Raw genomic sequence first — 27714 nt, 5'->3', positions numbered from 1 at the left:
GATTCAAATATAGCTTCTCTTCTGATCAACTATCTTAGGTAAACAATTATAAACATTCAAACCAAAATCAAGCAGCATTTTATCCTTACGTGTCTTCTAATGGACTACCTAGCATGCCTTGTGGTTGCTTTGTAAATTTGGTTATAGTTTACGTGCTTGTTACCACATAATTGTTTTGAGAATTATAGAGTAGTTTGTTGATAATATGTGCTATTTACAGTCAGGCGTGGGTACCTTTTTTGTGTAACAAATGATGATTTGTAGAGGGCGCCAACTTTCCAATGTATTTTAATCGTTATATTCTGCCCTTTAGTGGCTTCTTGTACTTAATTACGTATGTACGTAACCCATGCACGCGCATTCGCTTTTGGTGTTGTTAGCTAATAATAGCAATTTGGATAGCTGTCATTAAATGTACATTCTATCATTACAACAACATGACTGCAAGGCTCTTGGACTGCTTTCATATGAGTGCACGCTCTCTCTGCTCGTACGTAATGACGACACCGGGTGAGTGACCGCCGTAAACACTAATCATTTTATTCTGAAAAATATGGACTATGGTTAAAGAGATGTGTTCTGTTCAACCACTAATGGTAACATAAGCTAGCCGGTAGAGTTTGTTATATTTTTTGCTTTGAAGAATGTAACTGTGAGGAAGTTGAAAACATTACCCTAAACCGTTCCTTCTCATATAGTGGGGCGAGACCCCTGGGGGGCGTGATACGATGTCAGGGGGGGTGCGTGTTACCTGGGGGGAACATGCTTGTTTTGCTGTTACAGAATATGATGAAGCATATGTAACACTTTGCTTCATTGTAACCACGGTGGGAGATGAGGAAAGACCGGTGTGTTGTTTCTTTGAATGTTAATAAACTTACAATGTTATGCTGAACTAAAGCTCTAACAATTTTTAAGACAAATTATACTATTTATAGTCACAATGGGGCAGAAGCCGCACAATATTTGTTCTTCTTCTTGGGGAGCGTTGCAGAAAATAGTTGAGAAGCACTGCCTAAACAATGAGCTGATAATGATAACTGTGTTAGTAAAACTGTTCTTATATCCTCTCATTTCCAAGCATGCATTCATTTCAGTTTGTCGTAGTCAGAAATTATTCTTTGCCATTCATTTGAATGTGCCAGTTTTTTTCTTTTGTTGAGTCCGACAAAGTGTTTATCTTGTAAGTATGGCATGTATTACATTCCAGCTGTTTGATTGTTATTTGCATCTTAGTTGTCTTTTTTGGCCCTGCGATGAGGTAGCGACTTGTCCAGGGTGTACCCTGCCTTCCGCCCGATTGTAGCTGAGATAGGCGCCGGCGCCCCCCGGGACCCCAAAAGGGAATAAGCGGTAGAAAATGGATGGATGGATAGTTGTCTTTTTCATCAACAAATACGTAGGTGTTGAATTCGCCATTTAAAACCTACTAATGCTTATCAGTAGTGTGTATATGGCATATCCAATGGAAATTAGCATCGAGCTTGCTCATTTTGAAAAGTGGAGCCTTACTTTTGAGTGTTTTCAGGCATACTTTCTTTGTTGGCATGAAATGTACAGCGTTACTAAGAGGCAGTCTGCTACGAATATGCCTGTACAACCGAACATATGTCACGTGCAACAAAGGTATCAAAATATAGAACCGTTTAATTTTACGTGAATCGCTACCTGGTGGTATAGACGGAAATCAGCCATTACCTATAAAAGAATAGAATTTGGTGTTTAGCCCAGTTTTTTTTGTTTAAACAGTAAATAAGACAGTCCTTTTGTTCATCCATCCATCTTCTTCAGTTCTCCGAGGTCGGGTCGCGGGGGCAGCAGCCCAAGTAGGAAAGCCCAGACTTTCCTCTCCCCAGCCACTTTGTCCAGCTCCTCCCAGGGGATCCTGAGGCCTTCCCAGGCCAGCTGGGAGAGATAGTCTTCCCAGCGTGTCCGATCTGCCGTGCTCAAAACACCTCCCTCAGAAGGTGTTTTGAGCACGATGTGAAGGAGCAGCGGCTTTACTTTGAGCTCCTCCCGGATGACATAGCTTCTCACCCTATCTCTAAGGGAGAGCCCCGCCACCCGGCGGAGGAAGCTCATTTCGGCCTCTTGTACCCGTGATCTTGTCCTTTCGGCCATAACCCAAAGCTCATAACCATAGGTGAGGATGGGATTGTAGATCGACCGGTAAACTGAGAGATTTGCCTTCCGGCTTAGCTCCTTCTTTACCACAACGGATCAATACAGTGTCCGCATTACTGAAGACGCCGCACCGATCCGCCTGTCGATCTCACAATCCACTCTTCCCTCACTTGTGAACAAGACTCGTACTTGAACTCCTCCACTTGGGGCAAGATTTTCTCCCCAACCTGGAGATGGCACTCCACCCTTTTCTGGGCGTTTTGTTCAGTTACATGTGATTCCTGTACAACTTTGTCCATTTATTGCTGTGAGAAAGAAGCTTTTAAAAATGCACTGCCAAGTGTTATTTGCACTTTGAGGAGTAATAATTTAAGATAAGTTGCTCAAAAAAAATCCCTTTTTAGAATACAAGATTACTTAGTTTTTTTTGCCATTGCAAAGACCCACCAGTGGAGAAGCATTGCTTTGCACCATAAACTTGTTGAGACTGATTGAACAGCACTTCCAGCGGTTGAACCACATATTACGCTCAATATGGGTGTTGCAGTAAATTCCGCTACTGTTTTCCATACGTTTTGAACCTTCCGGCTTATAAAACTCATTAATGGATTTTTTTTGTATACGGCAAAAATACAATATTAAAAAAAAATAAAAAAATAGGCAAACACACTGATAAAGGGTGTTATTGTTTGTCCTATGACGCCATGTTTCGGGCGTGTTTACTCACTGCAAGTACTGCAGTGTCCTTCCATTTAGTCATTTCAAGTTAGAGGTAGAATTTGCTATTCAGTCTTCCAGTCGTCCTTAGTGTTCTACTCGTATGGATTTTTGGATTTAGGTTGGATTTTACAATACAACTTAAAGTGTCCCATGTGTGATGTTTGTAGGAGTGTTTTCATGCGTATTTATACGTGCTATCGCAATGTAATGACGTTAGCATTATTAGCAATAGCTAATATGCTAAAACGTTTACGAGTGTCTGTGTTTAGTATTATTAACATACAATGGCATTCTTATTGTATTGTTTTAGTTTCACAAATTCACCAAGACGTCTCTGTGGAGTTATTAAATCTGTTGAGCTGAATGGAGAGCGAGCTTCCTTAGATAGTGGGTCCATGACGATGACTTTGGTTTTGTTTGATCAGTCGTTTAACTGCCGTGTTACAGGCACCGTTTGGAAACAATTATGGTATGTAAATAAACATTTACTTATTTCACAACATATATATCTCCATCTTATAGTCTGTTGCGGCTAAAATATGGAAAAATATATTTTTCACCTAAAATGTACTGGGTGCAGCTTATATCCCGGTGCACTCTATAGTTCGGAAATTACTGTATTAGTCGATGACCAGCCTAGTGGCCTTGTGGTTAGTGTGTCCGCTCTGAGACTGGGAAGTCGTGCGCTCAAACCCCGGCCGAGTCATACCAAAGACTACAAAAATGGGACCTATTGGCCCCCTGCTTTGCACTCAGCATCAAAGGTTGGAATTAGGGGTTAAATCACCAAATGATTCCCGAGCGCGGCACATGCTGCTGCTCACTGCTCCCCTCACCTCCCAGGGGGTGAACATGGGGATGGGTCAAATACAAAAGGACACATTTCACCACACCCATTGTGTGTGTGTCAGTCGTTGGGACTAAAACTTTTTTAATTAGTGGGTCCATGACGATGAGTTTGGTTTTGTTCAATCAGCCGTTTAACTGCTGTGTTACAGGCACCGTTTGGAAACAATTAATGTACGTAAGTAAACATTTACCTATTTCGCAACATATGGAAAAATATATTTTTACCCGAAAATATTGTGGGTGCATCTTATATCCCGGTGCGTTCTGTAGTCCGGAAATTACGGTATTAATCGACAATCAATTTAATGCAATCAACATACATTTTACCACACCATTTATCTCCTAGATGCCACCTCCCTCATACTTCTGCTTCAGAATGTTTAGTGTAGCGCTGAGCTGCACACAGCATGCTAATCTCTGGCTATGTGCCCTTTTGACATCATACATCAGCAATGTGCATGGACAGCACTCCGCATTGATTCCTGCACACAGTCAGGCGCCACAGCTTGCAGAGACTAGGAGTAACGGTGGGTTAGACGAAGATGAACTGCTTTTATAATGGAGTCCCGGCTGTGTCGCTGAATAAGACACTTGCACACTAAAGAAGCTGTGGCCAGTGTGGGAAGGAAGGGCGGAACAGGATCAATAACAGGCAGAGCAAGAGTTCAGGACCAGCAAAGACGTCCAGCAACCTGGGGGATGGATATAGTGAGAATTATCAATTGGGCTGTGAAATAGTGCTTGGTTGAGCACGAGGCTGTACCTCTGAATGATAGCTAAACTGTGACCTGCGCCTCTGCACACCATCACCTCGGATTAGGACAGGACAGGCGTGACAAGAGGACACGCATGCAGAAGAATAAGGCTGGCGTATACTAGTTATTGACAGCACAACAAATATTATCCTCTCTTCTTGCATTCTCTTATGAGGACAATAATCACGGGCACATGGTGACGAGTGATCAATGTGTCTGCAAGTGTATGTATGAACAGTCAGCGCTGCAGTCACCATGATCTCGCTAATCTGCTTCAAATGTAATTGTGTGACAAAAAACATCATGCAGACGGTTCAGCTCCAAGACAGCTGTCAGAGGTGTTTGCCATCGCATTAACTGCTGTTAAACGCTGAGTAGTGCTGACAAGGACTATGAGGCGCACCACAACACTTGTTGAATCTTATTTAAACACATTCTGCGTAGTCAATCAAATTCACTTACAAACCCCGTTACCATATGAGTTGGGAAATTGTGTTAGATGTAAATATAAACGGAATACAATGATTTGCAAATCATTTTCAACCCATATTCAATTGAATGCATTCCAAAGACAAGATATTTGATGTTCAAACTCATAAGCTTTTTTTTTTTTGCAAATAATCATTAACTTAGAATTTCATGGCTGCAACATGTGCCAAAGTAGTTGGGAAAGGCATGTTCACCACTGTGTTCATCACCCTTTCTTTTAACTTTACTCAATAAACGTTTGGGAACTGAGGAAACTAATTGTTGAGCTTGGAAAGTGGAATTCTTTCCCATTTTTGTTTTATGTAGAGCTTCAGTCGTTCAACAGTCCGGGGTCTCCGCTGTCATATTTTACGCTTCATTATGCGCCACACATTTTCGATGGGAGACAGGTCTGGACTGCAAGCGGGCCAGTAAAGTACCCGCACTCTTTTTTTACGAAGCCACGCAGTTGTAACACGTGCTGGATGTGGCTTATTTCTTGCTGAAATAAGCAGGGGCGTTCCTGAAAAAGACGGCGCTTAGATGGCAGCATATGTTGTTCCAAAAGCTGTATGTACCTTTAAGCATTAATGTTGCCTTCACAGATGTGTAAGTTACCCATGCCTTGGGCACTAATGCACCCCCATACCATCACAGATGCTGGCTTTTGAACTTTGCGTCGATAACAGTCTTGATGGTTTGCTTCTCCTTTGGTCCGGATGACACCGAATATTCCAAATATTTCCAAAAACAATTTGAAATGTGGACCCATCAGACCACAGAACACTTTTCCACTTTGCATCAGTCCATCTTAGATGATCTCGGGCCCAGAGAAGCCGGCGGCGTTTCTGGATGTGGTTGATAAATGGCTTTCGCTTTGCATAATAGAGCTCTAACTTGCACTTACAGATGTATTGACAAACTGTATTTAGTTACAGTGGTTTTCTGAAGTGTTCCTGAGCCCATGTGGTGATATCCTTTAGAGATTGATGTTGGTTTTTGATATAGTGCCGTCTGAGGGATCAAAGGTCACGGTCATTCAATGTTGGTTTCCGCCCATGCCGCTTACGTGGAGTGACTTCTCCAGATTCTCTGAACCTTTTGATGATATTATGGACCGTAGATGTTGAAATCCCTAAATTTGTTGCAATTGCACTTTGAGAAACGTTGTTCTTAAACTGTCTTGCTCACGCAGTGGTGGACAAAGTGGTGTATCTCGCCCCATCCTTTCTTGTGAAATAATAAGTGTTTGATGAGTATTCCTCAACGTTATCAGTATTTATTGCCACCTTTCCCAACTTCTTTGTCATGTGTTGTTGGCATCAAATTCTAAAGTTAATGATTATTTGCATAAAAATAAAAGTTTATCAGTTAGAACATCAAATATGTTGTCTTTGTAGCATATTCAACTGAATATGTGTTGAAAATGATTTGCAAATCATTGTATTCCGTTTATATTTACATCTAACACAATTCCCCAACTCAAATGGAAACAGGGTTTGTAGTTCAAAAATGCTCTGGAAACTAACATTATTGTTAAACTTAGTTATTTATCAAATTCACTTTGATGATGGATGTATGGATTAATTAATGATAATTGGCTTTCTTTTGTTCTAGAGTGATGTCCACATTTAAATTCCCTCTGAAGGTGTCTGGGGAGCGTGTGCTGATGTATCAGGCCAGGAGGAACCAGTATCTGGCTGCTGCTCTGTCTGATGGAGAACACGAGTCGGCAGAGGACCCCTATGCATTCGAGGAAGGAGATGTGAAATTCACATTTTCCAACAGAAAAGATAAGGCAGGCGGGGAGTGTGAGTCCGGCAACAAACACATGGTAAGACTCAAGAGGTTGCTAGAATTCAAGGATGTGTTTTTTCCGTTTTTACTTCCCCAAAGATTTTGCAAAGTCACGATTGTGCTAACTTACGCATATTCAACCAAACCTCAAAAATCATGTGTGGCTTTGCAACTTTGTCCAAAGCTCGCAACTTTCCTTTACATTTTGGCCAATTAGTGTCATTTCCACCAATTAAATGTATCTCTTTAGTGGTGCTGAAACACGCACGTCAACTGTCTAACTAAGCTTATGTTTTTTTCTTGTGTAGACAAAGTAGTAGGATTGTCACGTTAACAATAATTTGATACCGGTACCAACATATTTTGATACTTTTCGATACTTTTGAAAATAAAGGAGAAAAAAAATTCAATTTTGGCTTAATTTTTTACAAAAAATCTTACAATACGTAAAACATATGGTTCTAATTGTACTCAAAGATCAATTTCAGAAGATTAAAATACCAAATAAAAAGTATTAAATACACTGGGCTTTTCTTGTTGCACTCAAATCACAATTTTATATATTTTATATAGCCTGCCATACTCTGGGATTAGGTTAAAATAAAATAAAAGCTGTCCTGACATTGTAATAAATGTTTCATCAATTATGTTTGACACTCTTGGTTTGTGCTTTAAGTCGAATACAATCATTAGTTAATAGTAAAAAAAATACTATACGTATAAGATACTGTATGTAGAAGGTAAAACACACATTGTTAAAGTTGAAACACAAATTGTAGCAATTTGTTACAAAATTCAGTCCTTTCACTTGTATTACTTATTGATGTCTGTGTGGGACCTTAAAAGACCATTTGTATAGCAGGATTTATTTCGGATCCACACTAGTAATCTCAATTTTGCCTCATCTTAACCTTTCTTGCAATTTTGTACAAATTGTAATTTTCATAAAGGAGTGTCCTGATTCTGATATTGATATCGGATATCGGTCTGATATCAGCAAAAAAAATTATGTACGTGATGATATGTGCTTGCATGTAAAATGTGTGATATAATGTCCGATACAATCAGTCCTGCAGCATGTTTACTACAGCCAGGTATATCTACATGTCTTCCAACACACAAGGTTGTTCTTTTCTTCTATTTTAGTCAAGTCATTTACACAAAGTAAGCATTGTAGGCTATAGACCAATAGGAACTAACAAGTTCACAACAACTAAGCACACAAGCTAGACATATGTACGGTACAAACCCTGTTTCCATATGAGTTGGGGAATTGTGTTAGATGTAAATATAAACAGAATACAATGATTTGCAAATCTTTTTCAACCCATATTCAATTGAATGCACTACAAAGACAAGATATTTGATGTTCAAACTCATAAACTTTTTTTATTTTTTTTATTTTGCAAATAATAATTGAAATGTGGACTCGTCACTTTTCCACTTTGCATCTGTCCATCTTAGATTATCTCGGGCCCAGAGAAGCCGGTGGCGTTTTTGGGATGTTGTTAATAAATGGCTTTCGCTTTGCATAGTAGAGCTTTAACTTGCACTTACAGATGTAGCGACCAACTGTATTAAGTGACAGTGGTTTTCTAAATTGTTCCTGAGCCCATGTGGTGATGTCTTTTAGAGATTGATGTCGGTTTTTGATACAGTGCCGTCTGAGGGATCGAAGGTCATGGTCATTCAATGTTGGTTTCCGGCCCTGCCGCTTACGTGGAGTGATTTCTCCAGATTCTCTTAAACTTTTGATGATATTATGGACCGTAGATGTTGAAATCCCTAAATTTCTTGCAATTGCACTTTGAGAAATGTTGTTCTTAAACTCTTTGACTATTTGCTCAAGCAGTTGTGGACAAACGGGTGTACCTCGACCCCATCCTTTCTTGTGAAAGACTGAGCATTTTTTGGGAAGCTGTTTTTATACCTAATTATGGCACACACCTGTTCCCAATTAGCCTGCACACCTGTGGGATGTTCAAAATAAGTGTTTGATGAGCATTTCTCAACTTTGTCAGTATTTATCGTCACCTTTTCCAACTTCTTTGTCACGTTTTGCTGGCATCAAATTCTAAAGTTAATGGTTATTTGCAAAAAAAAAATGTTTTTGAGTTTGAACATCAAATATGTTGTCTTTGTAGCATATTCAACTGAATATGGGTTGAAAATGATTTGCAAATCATTGTATTCCATTTATATTTACATCTAACACAATTTCCCAACTCATATGGAAACAGGGTTTGTAATACTTTGTATTCTAAATTGAGCAATATTGCAGCCTAAAACAGCACACTTGTCATTAGAAACAAGTATCAAATAATTGTGGTTGCATATTATACATAAAAAGTCTCCGAGGCAGAAGTGTATTAGAAAGTATCCATCAAGAAACGTATTTAATTTACTGCGTCATAAGCTTAACTTCAAAATTATTGTGGCAATAGGTGTCGCAAAAACACAAAATATCACTCCACTTAAAATTAAAGACACCATAAATCTGTTGTAAGGTTAATGTTTTTCATACCTATTGTTCTCTGTTTGACTAATTTCACTTAATCAAATGTTTTCTAATATTCCTCACTCCATAATACTAAAATTATGTACTATGATTCCTCTTGATATCGTATCGGGGTTATACTCTTTATCGCCCAATACTCAAGGCTCTAATAGCGCTATTGTATTGGATATTTAAAAGTTGTATTTAGATAGCCCTAGTTATCATTGATTTGATTGACCATTTAAAAAGAGAAGCGCTATGTTTTGTGTATTCTGGATTATAACAGCTGCTACTTAATCAGATATTTATTTTTTTGAGTTTCTAACAAGCTGTAGATATGAGATTGGTATCATTTAATAAGTTAATGTTATGGCAAGTGGAGCGTGTCCTGTTTATGATGTAATCAAACACTTTCTGTTTAAAGTGATGTTAGATTTCCTCCCATTAACCTTTTGTGTTTCTAACAGGGTGAAGATGAAGGATCGGGTCCATCTGACGGTAAGAAGAATTTTTCTTGTTCGAGTAACCTTCTTCTTTATTTGCATGACTCGACTTCTGTTACACACACACACACACACACACACACACACACACACACACACACACACACACACACACACACGCACACATACACACACACACACACACACACACACACAAACTGAGTATCTGTAAATCAGCCTCTATGACTTTTACCATCTGAGGAATAAAACTTTTGCAGCGGTCATTACGAATTATTATCAATTTAACTCCACATGATACATTTGGAATTTTTTAAAGTGTTAGAAGTGATTGAATTTAGAAGGAATTTTAAACCCACTTTTAGTTGGGTTTGGTTGTAAGTGTAAAGTCTTTGTGTTGCAGATCCTCAGCGGGCAGCTGCTCTTAACCGCCTCGCATCTACCAGCCTGATCCATGAGACCGACCTGGTGGTGTCCATCGATGACCTCGACAACCTCTTTAATTCGGACGAAGATGAACTAGGGGTTAGTAAGATGTAGTCTTCAAAATTGTTAGTTTGCAATTCCTGTGTGTTGTTGAACCACAGTTCTCATTTATTTTTCTAACACTTACGCGCTGAGGTACTTTTGTTTTTTCCCCAAAGGCTGCTTCCAGACGGGCGGTAAATGGAACAGATCAGAAATCGGGCAACAAGGAACCTAAGCCATCCATATTGGACCCAGTATCCTGTATTAGTACGTACCTGTACTCTCTGCCCTAATATTGTTTCTGAGTATAATAATAATCCCAATACAACACAGAAACTAAATTAATTTATCAATGTATGTTAAAGGAGTCATTTTATGCAAAACCAACTTTTCTTACCTGTTGGCACCTCTTTTTGTGTATTTGGGATTCCAATAAGTGTCGAAAATATGGATTCAAACAATGGAGGTGTTGATGAAATATTTACAATTTAGTCTTACCCTAACTTGTGACATTTACCAACATGTGACTAAGGATGGTTATCGTTTACCTTGTTTTAATCGTACTTTGGACCAAATCGGTACCTAATAAATTGTTCCAGTGCTTAAACAGTCCCTCAACCGGTATTACAAACATGGAAGATTTGGTATATCTACATCAGCAGATACAATACCGTATTTCTTTGAATTGCCGCAGGGTATATAGTATGCGCCTGCCTTGAAATACTGCCGGGTCAAACTCGCTTCCCAACATAATTAGCACATGCTTAGTATTACCGCCTGGTCAAACTTGTGACGTCACGAGTGACACTTCCCCTGTCATCATTTTCAAAATGGAGGAGGCTGATTTCAATACCGGTAATTTGAAATCGCATAAAGGGAAGAAGATTGAGAGCTATTCAGTAGGATTTAAGGTCCAAGCTTACATCACACTCAATTTTTTACTGCATACATTTGGTAAGTGCCGGAGTGAGAGAGGTTTTAAAACAATTAACGCATTATTACTTTTACCGCATGCCTTTGGTAAGCGCATGAGTGAGAATAGGTTTTAAATTAATTAGCGCCCCGGCAGCAATTCAAGGAAATAATGTATATACGAGTATTTATTACAAAGAAAATAATAATAAAATACATTGAAAAAAGATTATTGACATACATAGTTACACAGCATTGACAATGAACAGTACACTACATTTGAAACTATCATAATAATAATTCCAATATAAATAACAACATTGATAAAAGGTACCTCTAATATTGCTTCTATCATTTCAAATGTAGCAATACATTAAATGATTTGGTTAACTAAATAATAATCGAATTATAAAAGACCGGAAAAAAAGAGTAGAAAGAAAATAACATTTAAAAAAATTTTATTTTTTAAAATTATTTTTCCCAACACTGTTCTTCAGGAACGACACAGAAATATTTAACTAGTTCGCCAGCAGGCCAACTTCTTTTTGTTTTGTTTACTTTAGAGCAAGTCCTAAACATACCTGTCGTACAGAGGAATTACTATATGACTTATTGACTTTGCTATGTATTATCCATTTGATGAGATACATAAATAAAGGGGGGTTGTAGGGAAATCTATTGGATGGCAAACACCAAATGTTGGCAGCTATCATATGATCCTATGAGATATTTACTACTCAAACATGATTCAGGCTGTTATAGGACTTGGCCATCTAGTGGTGATAAATATACATGTCACTGTCATCATGTAGCTGCTGTCCAACTTCTCTGTTAGCCTCTAATCAACTCTTATTTCATCTCTGTTTGCAATCATTAGACATATGTTGTCTTTTTTATGAACTTTAATCTGCCGGAGAAGTACTAGGAAATATGGTCTTACTATCTTTTCAAAAGACAAATGAAATGTGGCGTTATTGCATTAAGTGACCAAGCGCATCAACAATGCATTACAGACATTATAAAATATATATGGAATTATTTTTTTGTTAATATTGCAATATAATAAGACTTCCTAATCACATAGCTTTGTTAATGAAGTGTTTACTAAGTATGCTGTGCCCATCTACCCTCCAGGCACAGCAGACCTCCACCAGATGTTTCCTACTCCTCCCTCCCTTGAGCAGCACATAATGGGCTACTCCCCTATGAACATGTGCAGCAAAGACTATGGCAACGTGGAGGCCCCCCCTGGTATGACCATGCTGGACGGAACCTCATCCCAGGGAGGCCTCTTCAAGATGGAGGTGGAGGAGAGCTTCAGTAGCCCAAAGCCATCCGAGATCAAGGTTTGTTTAGGAATATTTCATATTAAAACTAGCGTTGTCCCGATACCAATATTTTGGTTTTGGTATTGGTACCAAAATGTATTTCTATAATTTTCAAAAAATTCCCCCCCAAAAAATCATTATTGGCTTTATTTTGACAGAAAATCTTATGATACATCAAATATAAGTTTCTCATTGCAATCAAAGAACAGTTTTATAATTCAATAACAAAGTAGACACACTAGACAACTTTTCTTTTAGTAGTAAGGAAGCAAACCGGTTACAAAGGCTACTAATTGAGTTGCTGATGTTTGTAGTAACATATTGCGTCATTTCCAATTATTTAAATAGCAAATATATAAAAAATATATATAATGGTGCTGTCAAATTTAACGCATTAACGCATGTGTGTGATAAAAATAAAGTATCACGTTATCAAATAGGAATTACGATTAATCACTTCCGTGTTGGGGCTTAAGTCGGAAGACGCGCACATTTTTTAAAAACAGTCTTTGATCACAATGAGAGGTGGCCTATTTTGTTTCAAAACAGAACTTAGAATAAAAATAAGCTAACTTGTTGGTATTGCAGCGAGAAACGTTTTTATCATCGGCGCACTTCAAGTCTAAAATACCATCTTAAAGCGAACACGCACTCAAGGATGGCGCCGACAGTCTTGTCAATCCTCTTGATGACTGCTTTTGTAAACAGCTTCTAGCGACAAATCTAATTACTTTTTCCGGGGAGACTTTTTTGTGTTTTGGAAACTCTGAGGTGAAAGCAGGCAACAGTCACCGTCCTCAGCGACCAGTGACAGCTGCTGTTGGTCAGCTGGTGCTGCTGCGCCGATAGCTACATTCTAGCATGAATGCTAGCATACTTAATATATATATATATATATATATATATATATATATATATATATATATATATATGTATATATATATATATATATATATATATATATATATATATATATAGATAGATAGATAATATGTGTGTATATATATGTATGTATATATGTACATATATACATATATACATATATATATATATATATATATATACATGCTAGAGATGCGCGGCTTGCAGTCTCATCCGCGGAGTCCGCGGATAAACCGCGGGTCGGGCGGGTGACATGACGAAAAAATAGATTTTTATTAGATTCGGGCGGGTGGCGGTTGAACCATCCGGAAATATTTGATATACATGGTTCTGGGATCGGTATCCTTTACAATTCAAAGAGCCATTTAAGACCTGTGTCACAAAGTGAAGAAGACAATAGGAGACTCTAATATTCTCTAGAATGACTGCCGGCAGTCACCCAGTTAATAAGTATTAGGGCGTGCTATGAAGCCATTGGCTTTGTCGCCTTCTACAACATGTACGATTTGCTTGTCAGTCCAGCAACATGTTGTGTGTGGCTTCCGCAGCAACACGCACACGACTGCAAGGCATACTGGGTGACACAGAGTACACGAATGGTTGTGATATAAACAATTTTAACACTCTTAGTAATATGCACCACACTGTGAAGCCACACCAAACAAGATTGACAAACACATTTCGAGAGAACATCCTCCCAGTAACATAACATAAATGCAACACAACAAATACCCAGAATCCTTTGTATCCATGAAACACCTGACTATTTTATACACCCCGCTAGCAGCAAACTAGCGGGATGCGTCGGTAAGGTGGGCAGGGTTGAGGGCGCGGGGGTGTAAAATATATTCAGGCAGTGTCACGGATACAAAGGATTCTGGGTATTTGTTGTGTTGCGTTTATGTTGTGTTACTGTGAGGATGTTCTCCCAAAATGTGTTTGTCAATCTTGTTTGGTGTGGCTTCACAGCGTGGCGCTTATTAGTAAGTGTTAAAGTTGTTTATATCACAACCGTCAGTGTACTCTGTATCACCCAGTATGCCTTTCAATCTTGTACGTGTGATTGCGGAAGCTGCAAAAAACATGTTGCCGGACTAACAATCGGTTTGTACAGGTTGTTGAAGGTGTCAAAGGCAATGGCTTCACAGCATGCCCATATTCTTGTCATCAGGATGAACGCCATTGGATATAGTCGTGAGAACTTTAGCGGCTCCCATTGTCTTTATTACTCTGTGAAATGGGTTTAAATAGCTCTTTGAGTGATAAACGTGGCCGACCTCTGATGTATTTCAGCGGGCGGTTGTATGTATGTGTGTATATATATATCCATCCATCCATCCATTTTCTACCGCTTATTCCCTTTCGGGGTCGCGGGGGGTGCTGGCGCCTATCTCAGCTACAATCGGGCGGAAGGCGGGGTACACCCTGGACAAGTTGCCACCTCATCGCAGGGCCAACACAGATAGACAGACAACATTCACACTCACATTCACACTCTAGGGCCAATTTAGTGTTGCCAATCAACCTATCCCCAGGTGCATGTCTTTGGAAGTGGGAGGAAGCCGGAGTACCCGGAGGGAACCCACGCATTCACGGGGAGAACATGCAAACTCCGCACAGAAAGATCCCCAGCCTGGATTTGAACCCAGGACTGCAGGACCTTCGTATTGTGAGGCAGACGCACTAACCCCTCTGCCACCGTGAAGCCCTGTATATATATATATATATATATATATATATATATATATATATATAAAGCGAGGCTATAGGTGTGTGTGTGTGTGTGTGTGTGTGTGTGTGTGTGTGTGTGTGTGTGTGTGTGTGTGTGTGTGTGTGTGCGTGTTACTTTGCATGCAGTTCGCTTTTGGCCCTTTGGCCTTTGCAAACATTTTTAGCCCAATATGACCCTTTAGTCAAAAAGTTTGGACACCACTTACCTAGTTCTTTAACTTTGTTTTAAATCCATTTTTGTTACCTTGTTTCTACTAACTCTGATCATTAATATTATTTCAATGTTGGCTTGGTATTTTATGTTTGTTGATTGGCAACACTAAATGGTCCCTAGTGTGTGAGTGTGTGTGTTGTCTGTCTATCTGTGTTGGGCCTGCGATGAGAGGCAAGCGGTAGAAAATGGATGGATGGATGTTTGTTTTTGTACAATTGTTGGTTACTTTTGTATATATCTGAGGGATTTTATTGTTCCCCTAATTGTTTTCTTGCACTACAAATTATTTTTGCACATTGCTGTTGCATTTTTTTGTTACCAAAAATGATCAATCCAAATCAGAATTACAATCACCTTTATTGGGCTGGTATGTTTAACACACACGGAATTTAACTTTGGACTTGGCTCTCAGTCGAATGTAAACATTAAATAATAACAACTAGCTAAAAATAAACATGAGTATTTAAAGACTAATATGTGCAAGACTGATTAGACAAGATGACATATTTACTGTAAATACAAAGTTTGATCATTTGGAATGTTCAACCCCAGGCCACTCTTGTAGCTGAATGTTGTACATTTTGAATTTAGGAACCATATGTGGCAACCTGGATATCCTTCGTTTGTTGGTATTATTTGTGTTATTATTGCATTGGCATTGTTTATTTTTTTAACTTGGCCACCACAATGAATTTATAGATGACATGTCATATGTAAAGAAATGCCAGCCTAACAATAGAAATGATTCAAACAACATAGCCAGAGCCGCAATGAGTTTATAGTAGGTACTGTATGTAAATGATCAACAGTCAATCTTATTGGCAGGAATAGAGGGCCCCAAAATCAGAAATAGAGAGCCACAAGACCGATAGAGGGCACCACAATCCGAAATAGAGGGTCCCACAATCAAATTTTGCTTAGGGCCCCCTGGAAGCTGGTAGTGAAGCATGTTTAGCTATTCCTTGTCCTGCAGTGATGTAGTTTATTTGCTACCATTAAGGCGAGAACTCGTGATTTAGAAGTAGCTAAAACAATGTCTCAGGACATTTTAAAGCATCGCTAGCAGAGCATTGCTTTAGAATAAATAACTTAACATTTATCGTTTTAGAACAAAAATACGTCCATTCTCCCTCGTCTGTCTCCACACCATTCCCGCTTGTAAGTGCTTTCTGTGTGTGTTGATTCAATTGCCATCAATCCATTCATTTTCTACCGCTTGTCCCTTTTTGGGGTCGCAGGGGGTGCTGCAGCCTATCTCAGATGCATTTGGGCGGAAGCCGGGGCACATCCTGGACAAGCTTTTTGCAGGGCCAACACAGATAGACAGACAACATTCACACTCACATTCACACACTCGGTCCAATTTAGTACTGCCAATCAACCTATCCACAGGTGCATGTTTTTAGAGGTGGGATGAAGCGCTTCGATTTTTAGTTTTCGAGCAATGTCACCACGGCGCGTCATCATGTCCATGAAAAAATAAAAGTTGCGTTATTTTTTAAAGACGGTATAGCCCTTTGTATTGCATTAGTGCCACAGTACTTTACTAGTACCGGTACACCATACAACCTTAATTTGACCTAATATTACAATAATAGTTTGAGTAATTATTCACAGGAAATGGTTGAAATGCTTTTAGACTTCTTCTTGTGTTGGCATTGACAGTTTTTTAGGCTTTACATGCATGCAATTGGTATTTAAATAGTATCACTTTAAGGCTTTTTGATGATAACATTTGTGTTTTTATTAGTGGTGTACTGATACAACTTTTTTAGTTTGAATACAATACCGATATTGGAGCCTTGAGTATTAAGATCAGCAGTAATCATACATACTTGCACTATTTTGTAGGTTGGAATGTTAGAAAAGCTTTGACAAAGTAAAATTACTCAGACAGAGAACAATAGTAAGTATGAAAAACACTAACCCTGACAGATTTATGGTGTCTGTAAGATGAAGTGGAGTGGTATTTGTGTTTTTGTTGACACCTAGTTGCCATAATAATTCATGAAGTTAGGCCATGACACAGTAGGTTGAATGATGCGGACACATTTGTTGCTTTATACTTTCTAAAACGATGCTGCCTTGGAAACTTTGTATGTGTCAGTAATGTATTGTATCAGACATTTTACATGCAAACTGATATCTATATCGGATCAGGACACCTGCAGATTTTAGGGTTGTTTTTTGAATCAGTCATATTATATAGAAGGATGTTTTGTATTTTACAGGACTATTCATTCGTGTACAAGCCTGAGCTGTGCCAGGCGTTTTTGGGCTGCTCCATGTTTGCGCCATTGAAATCCCTGCCAAGCCAATGTCTGCCACCTGTTAAACTACCAGACGATTTCATCTACCGACCAAGTTGGACCATGGGCAGGGAGATGCTAAATCCCATGCCTCTCATGACCATCCTCAATAAGGACAGGTATGATGATGTTTTTATGTTACTACAAACCCAGTTTCCATATGAGTTGGGAAATTGTGTTAGATGTTCAAACTGATAAACTTTTTTTTTGTGCAAATAATCATTAACTTTAGAATTTGATGCCAGCAACACGTGACAGAGAAGTTGGGAAAGCTGGCAATGAATACTGATAAAGTTGAGAAATTCTCATCAAACACTTATTTGGAACATCCCACAGGTGTGCAGGCTAATTGGGAATTGGTGGGTGCCATGATTGGGTATAAAAGCAGCTTCCATGAAATGCTAAGTAATTCACAAAAAAGGATGGGGCGAGGGTCACCGATTTGTAAGCAAATTGTCAAACAGTTTTAGAACAATATTTCTCAACGAGCTATTGTAAGGAATTTAGGGATTTTACCATCAACGGTCCGTAAAATCATCAAAAGGTTCAGAGAATCTGGAGAAATCACTGCACGTAAGCGATGATATTACGGACCTTTGAGCCCTCAGGCGGTACTGCATCAATATCCGCCATCAGTGTGTAAAGGATATCACCACATGGGCTCAGGAACACTTCATAAAACCACTGTCAGTAACTACAGTTGGTTGCTACACGTGTAAGTGCAAGTTAAAACTCTGCTTTGCAAAGCAAAACCCATTTATCAACAACACCAAGGAACGCCGCTGGCTTCACTGGGTCTGAGCTCATCTAAGATGGACTGATGCAAAGTGGAAAAGTGTTCTGTGGTCTGACGAGTCTACATTTCAAATTATATTTGGAAACTGTGGACGTGGTGTCCTCCGGAACAAAGAGGAAAATAACCATAAGGATTGTTATAGGCGCAACGTTCAAAAGCCAGTATCTGTGATGGTTAGGAGTGTATTAGTGCCCAAGGCATGGGTAACTTACACATTTGTGAAGGCACCATTAATGCTGAATGGTCCATACAGGTTTTGGAGCAACATATGTTGTCATCCAAGCAACATTATCAAGGACGGCTCTGCTTTTTTCAGCAAGACAATGGCAAGCCACGTGTTACAACAGCGTGGTTTCGTAGTTAAAAAGTATGGGTACTTTCCTGGCCCGCCTGCAGTCCAGACCTGTCTCCCATCCAAAATGTGTGCCGCATTATGAAGCATAAAATACGACAGCGGAGATCCCGGACTGTTGAACGACTAAAGCTCTACATAAAACAAGAATGAGAAATAATTCCAATTTCAAAGCATCAACAATTAGTTTCCTCAGTTCCCAAACGTTTATTGAGTGTTGTTAAAAGAAAAAGTGATGCAACACAGTGGTGAACATGTCCTTTCCCAACTACTTTGGCACGTGTTGCAGCCATGAAATTCCGAGTTAATTATTATTTTCAAAAAAGAAATAAAGTTTCTGAGTTTGATCATCTAATATCTTGTCTTTTTTTGTGCATTCAACTGAATATGGGTTGAAAAGGATTTGCAAATCATTGTATTCCGTTCATATTTACATCCAACACAATTTCCCAACGCATATGGAAACGGGGTTTGTATTTTAGAGATAAGAAATCAAAAGTCACTAAACTTGAGAGTAGATCTGCTGGCTCATCATTTCTTTTCAATTGACCTTAAATGTGTTGCATTAGATGAGCATTGTAGTTTTACCAAATTTATATACTGTAATTATCTATAGACCAGTTGGAAGTATATAACTGTCTTTTTTTAAGCTAAAGATGTATGATTCATTGTTTAAGGTATTTTACTTACATTGTTTCCTAAATACGATTTGTTTGTGGACAAAGAGTTAGTTTTCTTCAGAACTGGTTTACATTTGTTTGATTTCAAAATAGACCTTTTGCATGTTGTTTAGTATATGGCAAACCCACACTTGTGGCACTAATAATGAATACAAATACTCTTGTACGCTACACTGTTTTATGCAGCTATTCACAGCTACAGTTTGATAGGTCTTTGTAAGAGGACAGTGAAATCAACAGAGGAAAACAGTCAAATCGTTATGTTGAAAGGAAAGACTGGATCATGACATTCTAAATGCCTATACACTGTAGTATCTTGTTTTTGTTAGTAATTCAACCACAATGGACTCAAACAAAATTAAAGACATTGTTTGTAAGAAATAATGCAATATAGTGAATCCATTTCAAAAGTATGAACATTTAACAGAAAATGATTATAGTTTTACATTCAGAAAACAATGTCAAATACATAAACATGTATCAAATTATATCATAATATGGTTGATTATTTTGCAGTTTTACTTACAAAAAAAAAGTGCAGTAACTGAGTTACCAGTACGGCTGTGTGTCGTTTACATTTGAACCGATACGGGTGCCAAATTCCTACTTTTGTAACAGTGCCGGTGCTTTTTTCACTTCCTTGTAATCTACATAACATGTGATGGTGGTTATTTGGTTAGATTATTTTCTTACAGACTGTTTTCAAGCCCCTTTCTGACCGTCTCTTCAGGTTGCGCCGTTTTGTGGATGGTTCTCTTCAACTGCATCTTCTCAGCCATGTTGTAGTTTTTAGCGCTTTCATTTCAAGTCTACTGATGGGTCAAAGTTAGAACTACAATACTTTGTATTTTAGATATTAACAGAGGAGTATTTTAGCATGCATAGGCATTTATGACCCAGACTGCTGCACAACAAGAGCACAGACAAAAAAAAAAGAACCATTAACTACAACGTTGGACAACAATGGCAAACTTGTGCAAACCCCTTGAGTACAACTTAACCATATATGGAGATATCTGTTGATGTCACCAATGGGCAAAACAAATTACAAATTGGGGAAAATTCTGACTGGCTTGTTTGAAGGAAGTAAAAAAAAGGCAAGATTGTTTTATAAATATCTCCACATGGTTTGAATTTAAAATCTTCGGGACTTATGCAGATCCCAAATACACAAAAACAGCTACTGCGAGGTAAGAAAAGTTGGTTTTGCATAATAGGTCCCATTTAAGCGAAGTTTGTGCACATTATATTTGCGGCTGTCTTTGTGGAAGCTTCTTTACCAGCTTAGTGGCCTTGTGGTTAGAGTGTCCGCCCTGAGACTGGAAGGTCATGAGTCGTACCAAAGAATCAAAAAGATGGGAACCATTACCTCCCTTCTTTTTTGGTCTGGTTACTAAGGCGTTTCTGTATCCATTCATATTTACTAACATGTGGGATTCTCTGTTTGGGTATGCCAAAGAGGCACAAGGGAGGTATGCATGCTGGATGATAGGACCCATAAATACTATCATTCACACCTATAGATAAATTAAAGTGTCTAGTTAGCCTATCATGTGTTTGGATGTGGTAGGAAAGTGAAGTACCTGTAGAACCGCCCCCACAACCTCCACCCCCCACAAAGAGAACATGCAAACACTTAAACTTAAACAGTTAAATGAACACTTAGCGTCTAACAATCTATGTGAAACCTTTCAATCCGGTTTCAGGGCAAATCACTCCACGGAGACAGCCCTCGCAAAAATGACTAATGATCTATTGCTAACGATGGATTCTGATGCGTCATCTATGTTGCTGCTCCTCGATCTTAGCGCTGCTTTCGATACCGTCGATCATAATATTTTATTAGAACGTATCAAAACACGAATTGGTATGTCAGACTTAGCCCTGTCTTGGTTTAACTCTTATCTTACTAATAGGATGCAGTGTGTCTCCCATAACAATGTGACCTCGGACTACGTTAAGGTAATGTGTGGAGTTCCCCAGGGTTCGGTCCTTGGCCCTGCACTCTTCAGCATCTACATGCTGCCGCTAGGTGACATCATACGCAAATACGGTGTTAGCTTTCACTGTTATGCTGATGACACCCAACTCTACATGCCCCTAAAGCTGACCAACACGCCGGATTGTAGTCAGCTGGAGGCGTGTCTTAATGAAATTAAACAAGAGATGTTCGCTAACTTTTTGCAACTCAGCGCCAAAAAAACAGAAATGCTGATTATCGGTCCTGCTAGACACCGACCTCTATTTAATAATACAACTCTAACATTTGACAACCAAACAATTAAACAAGGCGACAGGGTAAAGAATCTGGGTATTATCTTCGACCCAACTCTCTCCTTTGAGGCACACATTAAAAGCGTTACTAAAACGGCCTTCTTTCATCTCCGTAATATCGCTAAAATCCGCTCCATTCTGTCCACTAAAGACGCTGAGATCATTATCCCCCCCCCAGGGCCGCGGGACAAATTATTAAGCGTTGACCGGTCTGCGGATACAAAAAGGTTGGGGACCACTGCTTTAGAGTGCATCGATTGGAGAAAAAAGAAACCGCTTTATTTAAGAAGGTAGCGAAAAAATGCCCGAATTCCCCATTTTCTTCACTACCTTAATTCTGACTCCCAAGCGAAATACAAATGGGATGTAAGAGAACAAAGCAGGTATATGTCAGGCCAATATTTAAGCGTCCACAAACGTTTTCACACTGCGCTGTATACCACACAACTGCCCATATAATCCAGAACAATAGCAACCTTCATCTGGAACTGTATCGGCCACGGCATGAACAGTCTTTTTCCTTCAGATTTACTACTCGTTCATAAATCCACAGAGCTTTATCAATGATTTTGGAGACATTTGAAAGTTGTGTTTCCATTATTCGCCGTCCGAAAAAACTCTCTGCCGCGAATCTTTCTTTGCTTTCATCACAACACTTTGTTCACCTTTTGACAAGTTTTGTGCGTTTTGCTGCTTCAATTAGAGTTCCAAAAACTCAACAGGCCAACGTAGAAAGAAGGAGCGATTCGCTGTGGAGTTAAGTTAAATCATTGTATTCTGTTTTTATTTACGATTTAAACAACGTGCCAACTTCACGGGTTTGGGGTTTTGTATATTGTAAAATAGATTCTAGCATGCATTAATACATCCAATATTGTCTTTCTTTTTTCATTCAGCAACATCCCAAGTGTGTCCAGCACCATGGACCAGGACTACAGCCAAGCCTACACCCCTCAAACTTACACCCCCTTCTTGTCCAACAGCGCTCCACCAAGTAACAGCGGAACAGGCATCCTGCCTTCGCCCGCCACCCCGCGTTTTTCAGCCCCCACCCCACGAACTCCATGGACTCCACGCACACCTCGAGGCCCTTCCAGCGTCCAGGGCTCGCTCAAGTATGAGAATTCGGACCTGTACTCGCCAGCCTCCACTCCTTCTACCTGCAGGCCGCTCAACTCAGTGGAGCCAGCCACTGTTCCTTCCATACCTGAGGCTCACAGCCTTTACGTCACACTCATTCTGTCCGAGTCGGTGATGAATCTTTTCAAGGACTGCAACTTTGACAGCTGCTGCATTTGCGTATGTAACATGAACATCAAAGGAGCGGATGTGGGCGTGTACCTCAGTGACCCCGTAAGTGAAGTGCAGGAACCCTGCAGCTGCGGCTTCAGTGCTGTGGTCAACCGGCGCTACGGCAACGGCTCGGGCCTCTTTCTGGAGGATGAGCTAGATATCATTGGCCGCGGGACGGACATCAGCCGCGAGGCAGAAAGGCGCTTTGAGGAGCTGCGGCTTTCCACGCACGACAGAACCAGCATGGGGAGGAGAGACCATGTCCCGGATGAGCTTATTCTCCTACTGCAGGACCAGTGCACCAACCCTTTCTCACCAATTTCAGGCCTGGACGACGTTGTGACGCACCGACTGAAGGCTGGCCCTGCACCAGCATGTGTTCGAGTTGAGGAGAGAGACTTTCACAGTGACTGCTACTTGGCCTTGGAGCATGGCAGGCAGTTCATGGACAACATGTCAGGTGGAAAGGTGGACGAGGAGCTGGTCAAGAGCACCTGTCTGCACCACTGGTCCAAACAAAACGGTAAGAGATTATTGCGGAAAGTTCACTTTATCATTCTTTTCTGGGCCATTTGCTTGTTGTAATGTTTGAAATGATCTTCATTGTCTGGCTTTTTCCAACTACTCTAAATGTGTATTGGTCAATCTCAGAAATTTTATAGACAATTAATCACAATTTTCAAAGTCACACATAGTATTGAATATATACAGTCACAATCAAAAAATAATCTCATGGCTGTCTTGAGTTACTAATACTTTCTGTAACAAAAATTGAGCTGTTAGTCCACAATACCCAGCAATATGTTTGGAGGAGAAAAGGTGAGGCCTTTAATCCCAGGAACACCATTTCTACGGTCAAGCATGGTGGTGGTAGTATTATACTCTGGGCCTGTTTTGCTGCCAATTGAACTGGTGCTTTAAATAGGACAATCAAAAAGGAGGATTACTTCCAAATTCTTCAGGACAACCTAAAATTATCAGCCCGTTGGGTCTTGGGCACAGTTGGTTGCTCTAACTGGACAATGACCCCAAACACATGCAAAAGTGGTAAATGATTGCCTAAATCAGGCTTGAATTAGGGTCTTAGAATGGCCTTCCCAAAGTTCTGACTTAAATGTGTGAACAATGCTGAAGAAACAAGTCCATGTCAGAAAACCAAAAAATTTTGCTGAACTGCACCAATTTTGTCAAGAGGAGTGGTCAAAAACTAAACCAGAAGCTTGTGGATGGTTACCAGAAGCGCTTTATTGCAGTGAAACTTGCCAAGGGACATGTAACCAATTATCAACATTGCTATATGTATACTTTTGACCCAGCAGATTTGGTCACATTTTTAGTGCACCCATAATAAATTCATAAAAGAACCAAATTTTATAAATGTTTTTGTGACCAACAAGTATGTGCTCCAATAACTCTATCGCAAAAAAATAAGGGTTGTAGAAAGTATTGGAAACTCAAGACAGGCATGACATTATATTTTTTGCAAGTGTATGTAAACTTTTGATCGTGACTGTACACACAAGCATACAGTACATATAGATACATTAGTCATGTAACAATAATATTAATGATAACCGCGTTAAAGCTTCATAGAGTTTGTATTACCGTTTTAAATTAAAATCATCAAAAAACTGTAAGTGATAACCGCACTTTGATAAACTCGCGGACTGACTGGCACCAACTCGCTAGCCTAAATGCTAACTTGATTAAAAAAAAAAAAAAAAAAAAAGACATTGTTTTTTCCCATTAAGAAAAAACATATCTCAAACTAAACTTATACAAACACATTGCTGTTTGAGCAAATAAGATATTCAAATGTTTAAATTGAACCTCCCAACTGTACTCAGGAATACAAGATGGTGGTGGTTTTACGTTGAATAGTGTAGGACGCCACAACACCCACCAGAAATGATAAATAGTAATCATAGAGTTTATTTGTTTCACACTTTTCATTTAAGTAAATATTTAAGTGCTACAGTACATACCAAAATGTAAAACATTCGAAGCTTAGCCATTTAAACAGATAAAATACTAAGACTGAAACACTATCTGTGAAGCATAACTTGAACAAAACATACGGAAACATTGTGTCTATTTATTTTAATAAACCTTAAATGAAAAATTCTTGTGGTTTCCTTTTCTCTATGTTGTTATAATTTTACAGCAGTGGACGTGAGTGCGCTGTGCTCTCAGGACGTGCTCCGAGTGTTAACATCACTTCAGCCGGTTCTCCAAGATGCTATCCAGAAAAAAAGGACAGTGCGGTCGTGGGGCGTTCAAGGTCCACTCACCTGGCAGCAGTTTCACAAGATGGCAGGACGGGGCTCATATGGTAACTCCTGTCAAGTTTAGTAGCAATAATTATTTTAGTGCTTTCTAGTACTGTTTCCATAATATCCAGCAGATACTAAGTGAATGAAGTACAAACATTTGTACTTCAATGGTGTATTTTGGAGTGACCTTAAAATGCATTTGTAGAAAAGGGATTTGTGACCTTAACCAGTCTGATGCACTGCATTGATTAAAGAGAGCGAGGAAGCTACTCAATTGTTACACTTGCTCCCTGCTCACAGGCACAGATGAGTCCCCTGAGCCTCTGCCCATCCCCACCTTCCTGGTGGGCTACGAGTACGACTTTGTGGTACTGTCTCCCTTCGGTCTTCCACACTGGGAGAAGCTTTTGCTGGATCCCTTTGGTTCCCAGAGAGACGTCGGATATTTGGTGGTGTGTCCTGATAACAAAGCTCTGCTCAGTGGTGCCAAGAGCCTCTTCAGAGACCTCACAGCTGTCTATGAGGTAGGAGGTGTTGGCACTGATGATATGATATGAATCATCACACTGTACACTCTCAAAATTGTCTCATTTCAACTTCATCTATTAGATACTGTTATGATGATTAGAGAGAGCACTGTAAACAATCATGATCAGTGGATTTATCTATCTTACTCACTTTTTAATTTATACTGAATCTCAGTGAGGCACTGAAATACATTATTTGTAATACAACAGCATACCTTCTTGTTTTCCCAGGGAAAAGCAACGTATTTTGCCCTTCTTTCAGCTCAGCTTCTGGTTTGGTTTGCTCAGGAATATCAGCGCAATAAATCCAGGTCGCCAACCCGTCGATCGCAATCGACCAGTCGATCTCTGGGACTCTACCGGTCGATCGTGAAAATATTAGGGGGAAAAAATTATTAATATGACATAAGTGACACCCCCACATACCCACCAACAGACATGCATTTTAACCCTTGAACACACCTGCTCGCCTTGCTTCTCTTCAGCCTCACATCCAACAGCGCAGCCCCGCATGACTCCCGCTCTTCTCGCAAACGCACGTTGAATGACATGCAAAAAAATTATCGAGCCGCAACAATGCATTTAGGCTGACTGTTGCAACGCATCGGACATTTTCCAACATTCAACATCAAACAACTCTTTCTTTTACCACGACCATCATCACTTACTTGTGATGAGAATCTAACGAGCCTAACACTGGAGTCTGTGAACATTGCTCCAAAGTACAGCTTTTATGTTGATTTATTGTGTTTGCAAAAGTAAATATTGACATGTGCAGAGGCTCTAATATATGATAAACAAGGCGACAGCAAAGGACTTCCCTGTTTATCCCTTCTTTATGACACAGGAAATACCCGCCAGGTGAACAGCTGATACAACGACCTCTGGCGCCGACGTAAGACAACCATGTGACTCGCGTCCCATATTGACCACAGGATGAACAAATATACTACAGTACTAAGACTATGGTGACCATCAACAGTTAGCATCTACAGCAGGGGTGACCAAAGTGTGGCACAGGGGCCATCCGTGGCCCCTGACTCATTTGTCATTGGCCCGAGTCACATTACAAAAACACCAGTAAAAATTTAAAAAACATCAAGACGCAAAATGAGAAAAGACCAAAATCTTAACATCAGCCAATAACAACTAAACAAACAAAAAAATATTTCTACCCATATATATAGAAATATATACACATATATATAAGAGATGTCAATAAATGCTTTAAAATGTAATATCGTAAATTATCGATACCGGTTTCAAAATTATCGGTATCGGTTTGAAAATAATAAAATGTATTACTTTTTAAAACGTCGCTGTGTACACGGCTGTAGGGAGACGTACAGAGCACCAATAAACCTTGAAGGCACTGCCTTAGCGTGCCGGCCCAGTCACATGATATATGCGGCTTTTACACAAAAGAGATACCAAGGCATACTTGATCAACAGCCATACAGGTCACACTGAGGGTGGCCGTATAAACAACTATAACATTGTTACAAATATGCGCCACACTGTGAACCCACACCAAACAAGAATGACAAACACATTTCGGGAGAACATTTGCACCGGAACACTACAAACACAACAGAACAAATACCCAGACACCAATGCAGCACTAACTCTTCCAGGACGCTACAATAGTTTTTTCCAAGATGGCGCTGCTGTAGTGGCTGCTGTAGGCAGGAGCTCTGTGCTCTTGCATCATCCTTTTGTGTTTCCCTCTTGTTTTCATGTGTTATTATATTTTTTTGCATTTTGGTCCAGGACCCTTTGGGACTGTGTGACAAGGGGTGGCACTTTCGTGACCTCTGTGGTGCTTTTTTTGTGGACTTCTGGATCCGCCTCCCGGGAGCCTTTTGGCCATGGAGACCAGCTGCTGGGTCTCTGCTACACCGGAGTCGGTTTGGAGGGACTGGAGGAGATGCGGATGAGGGGGACAGGGCTGCGGAGCTAGCACTGAGCACTGGGACGGAGAGGCTTCGCGGTGTCTTGACTGGG

At 39.8% G+C, this 27714-nt stretch overlaps 1 protein-coding gene across 1 annotated transcript in view; it reads left to right on the top strand.

Moving 5' to 3' along the window:
* The window catches only part of med13a (mediator complex subunit 13a), a 207813-nt gene that overhangs the window by 158176 nt on the left and 21923 nt on the right, over positions 1-27714 (top strand). Inside the window, exons 10-18 of the mRNA XM_061898202.1 lie at positions 6534-6750; positions 9678-9708; positions 10075-10196; positions 10316-10406; positions 12186-12397; positions 17438-17634; positions 22514-23433; positions 25075-25242; positions 25484-25707. Of these exons, the coding sequence (XP_061754186.1) occupies positions 6534-6750; positions 9678-9708; positions 10075-10196; positions 10316-10406; positions 12186-12397; positions 17438-17634; positions 22514-23433; positions 25075-25242; positions 25484-25707 (2182 nt within the window). The remainder of the gene's footprint in view (positions 1-6533; positions 6751-9677; positions 9709-10074; positions 10197-10315; positions 10407-12185; positions 12398-17437; positions 17635-22513; positions 23434-25074; positions 25243-25483; positions 25708-27714) is intronic.

This window comes from Nerophis ophidion, linkage group LG04, assembly GCF_033978795.1.
Source record: "Nerophis ophidion isolate RoL-2023_Sa linkage group LG04, RoL_Noph_v1.0, whole genome shotgun sequence".
Lineage (NCBI taxonomy): Eukaryota > Metazoa > Chordata > Actinopteri > Syngnathiformes > Syngnathidae > Nerophis > Nerophis ophidion.
Note: the sequence above shows the minus strand (reverse complement) of the source record. Positions and strands in the feature narration are given on the sequence as shown.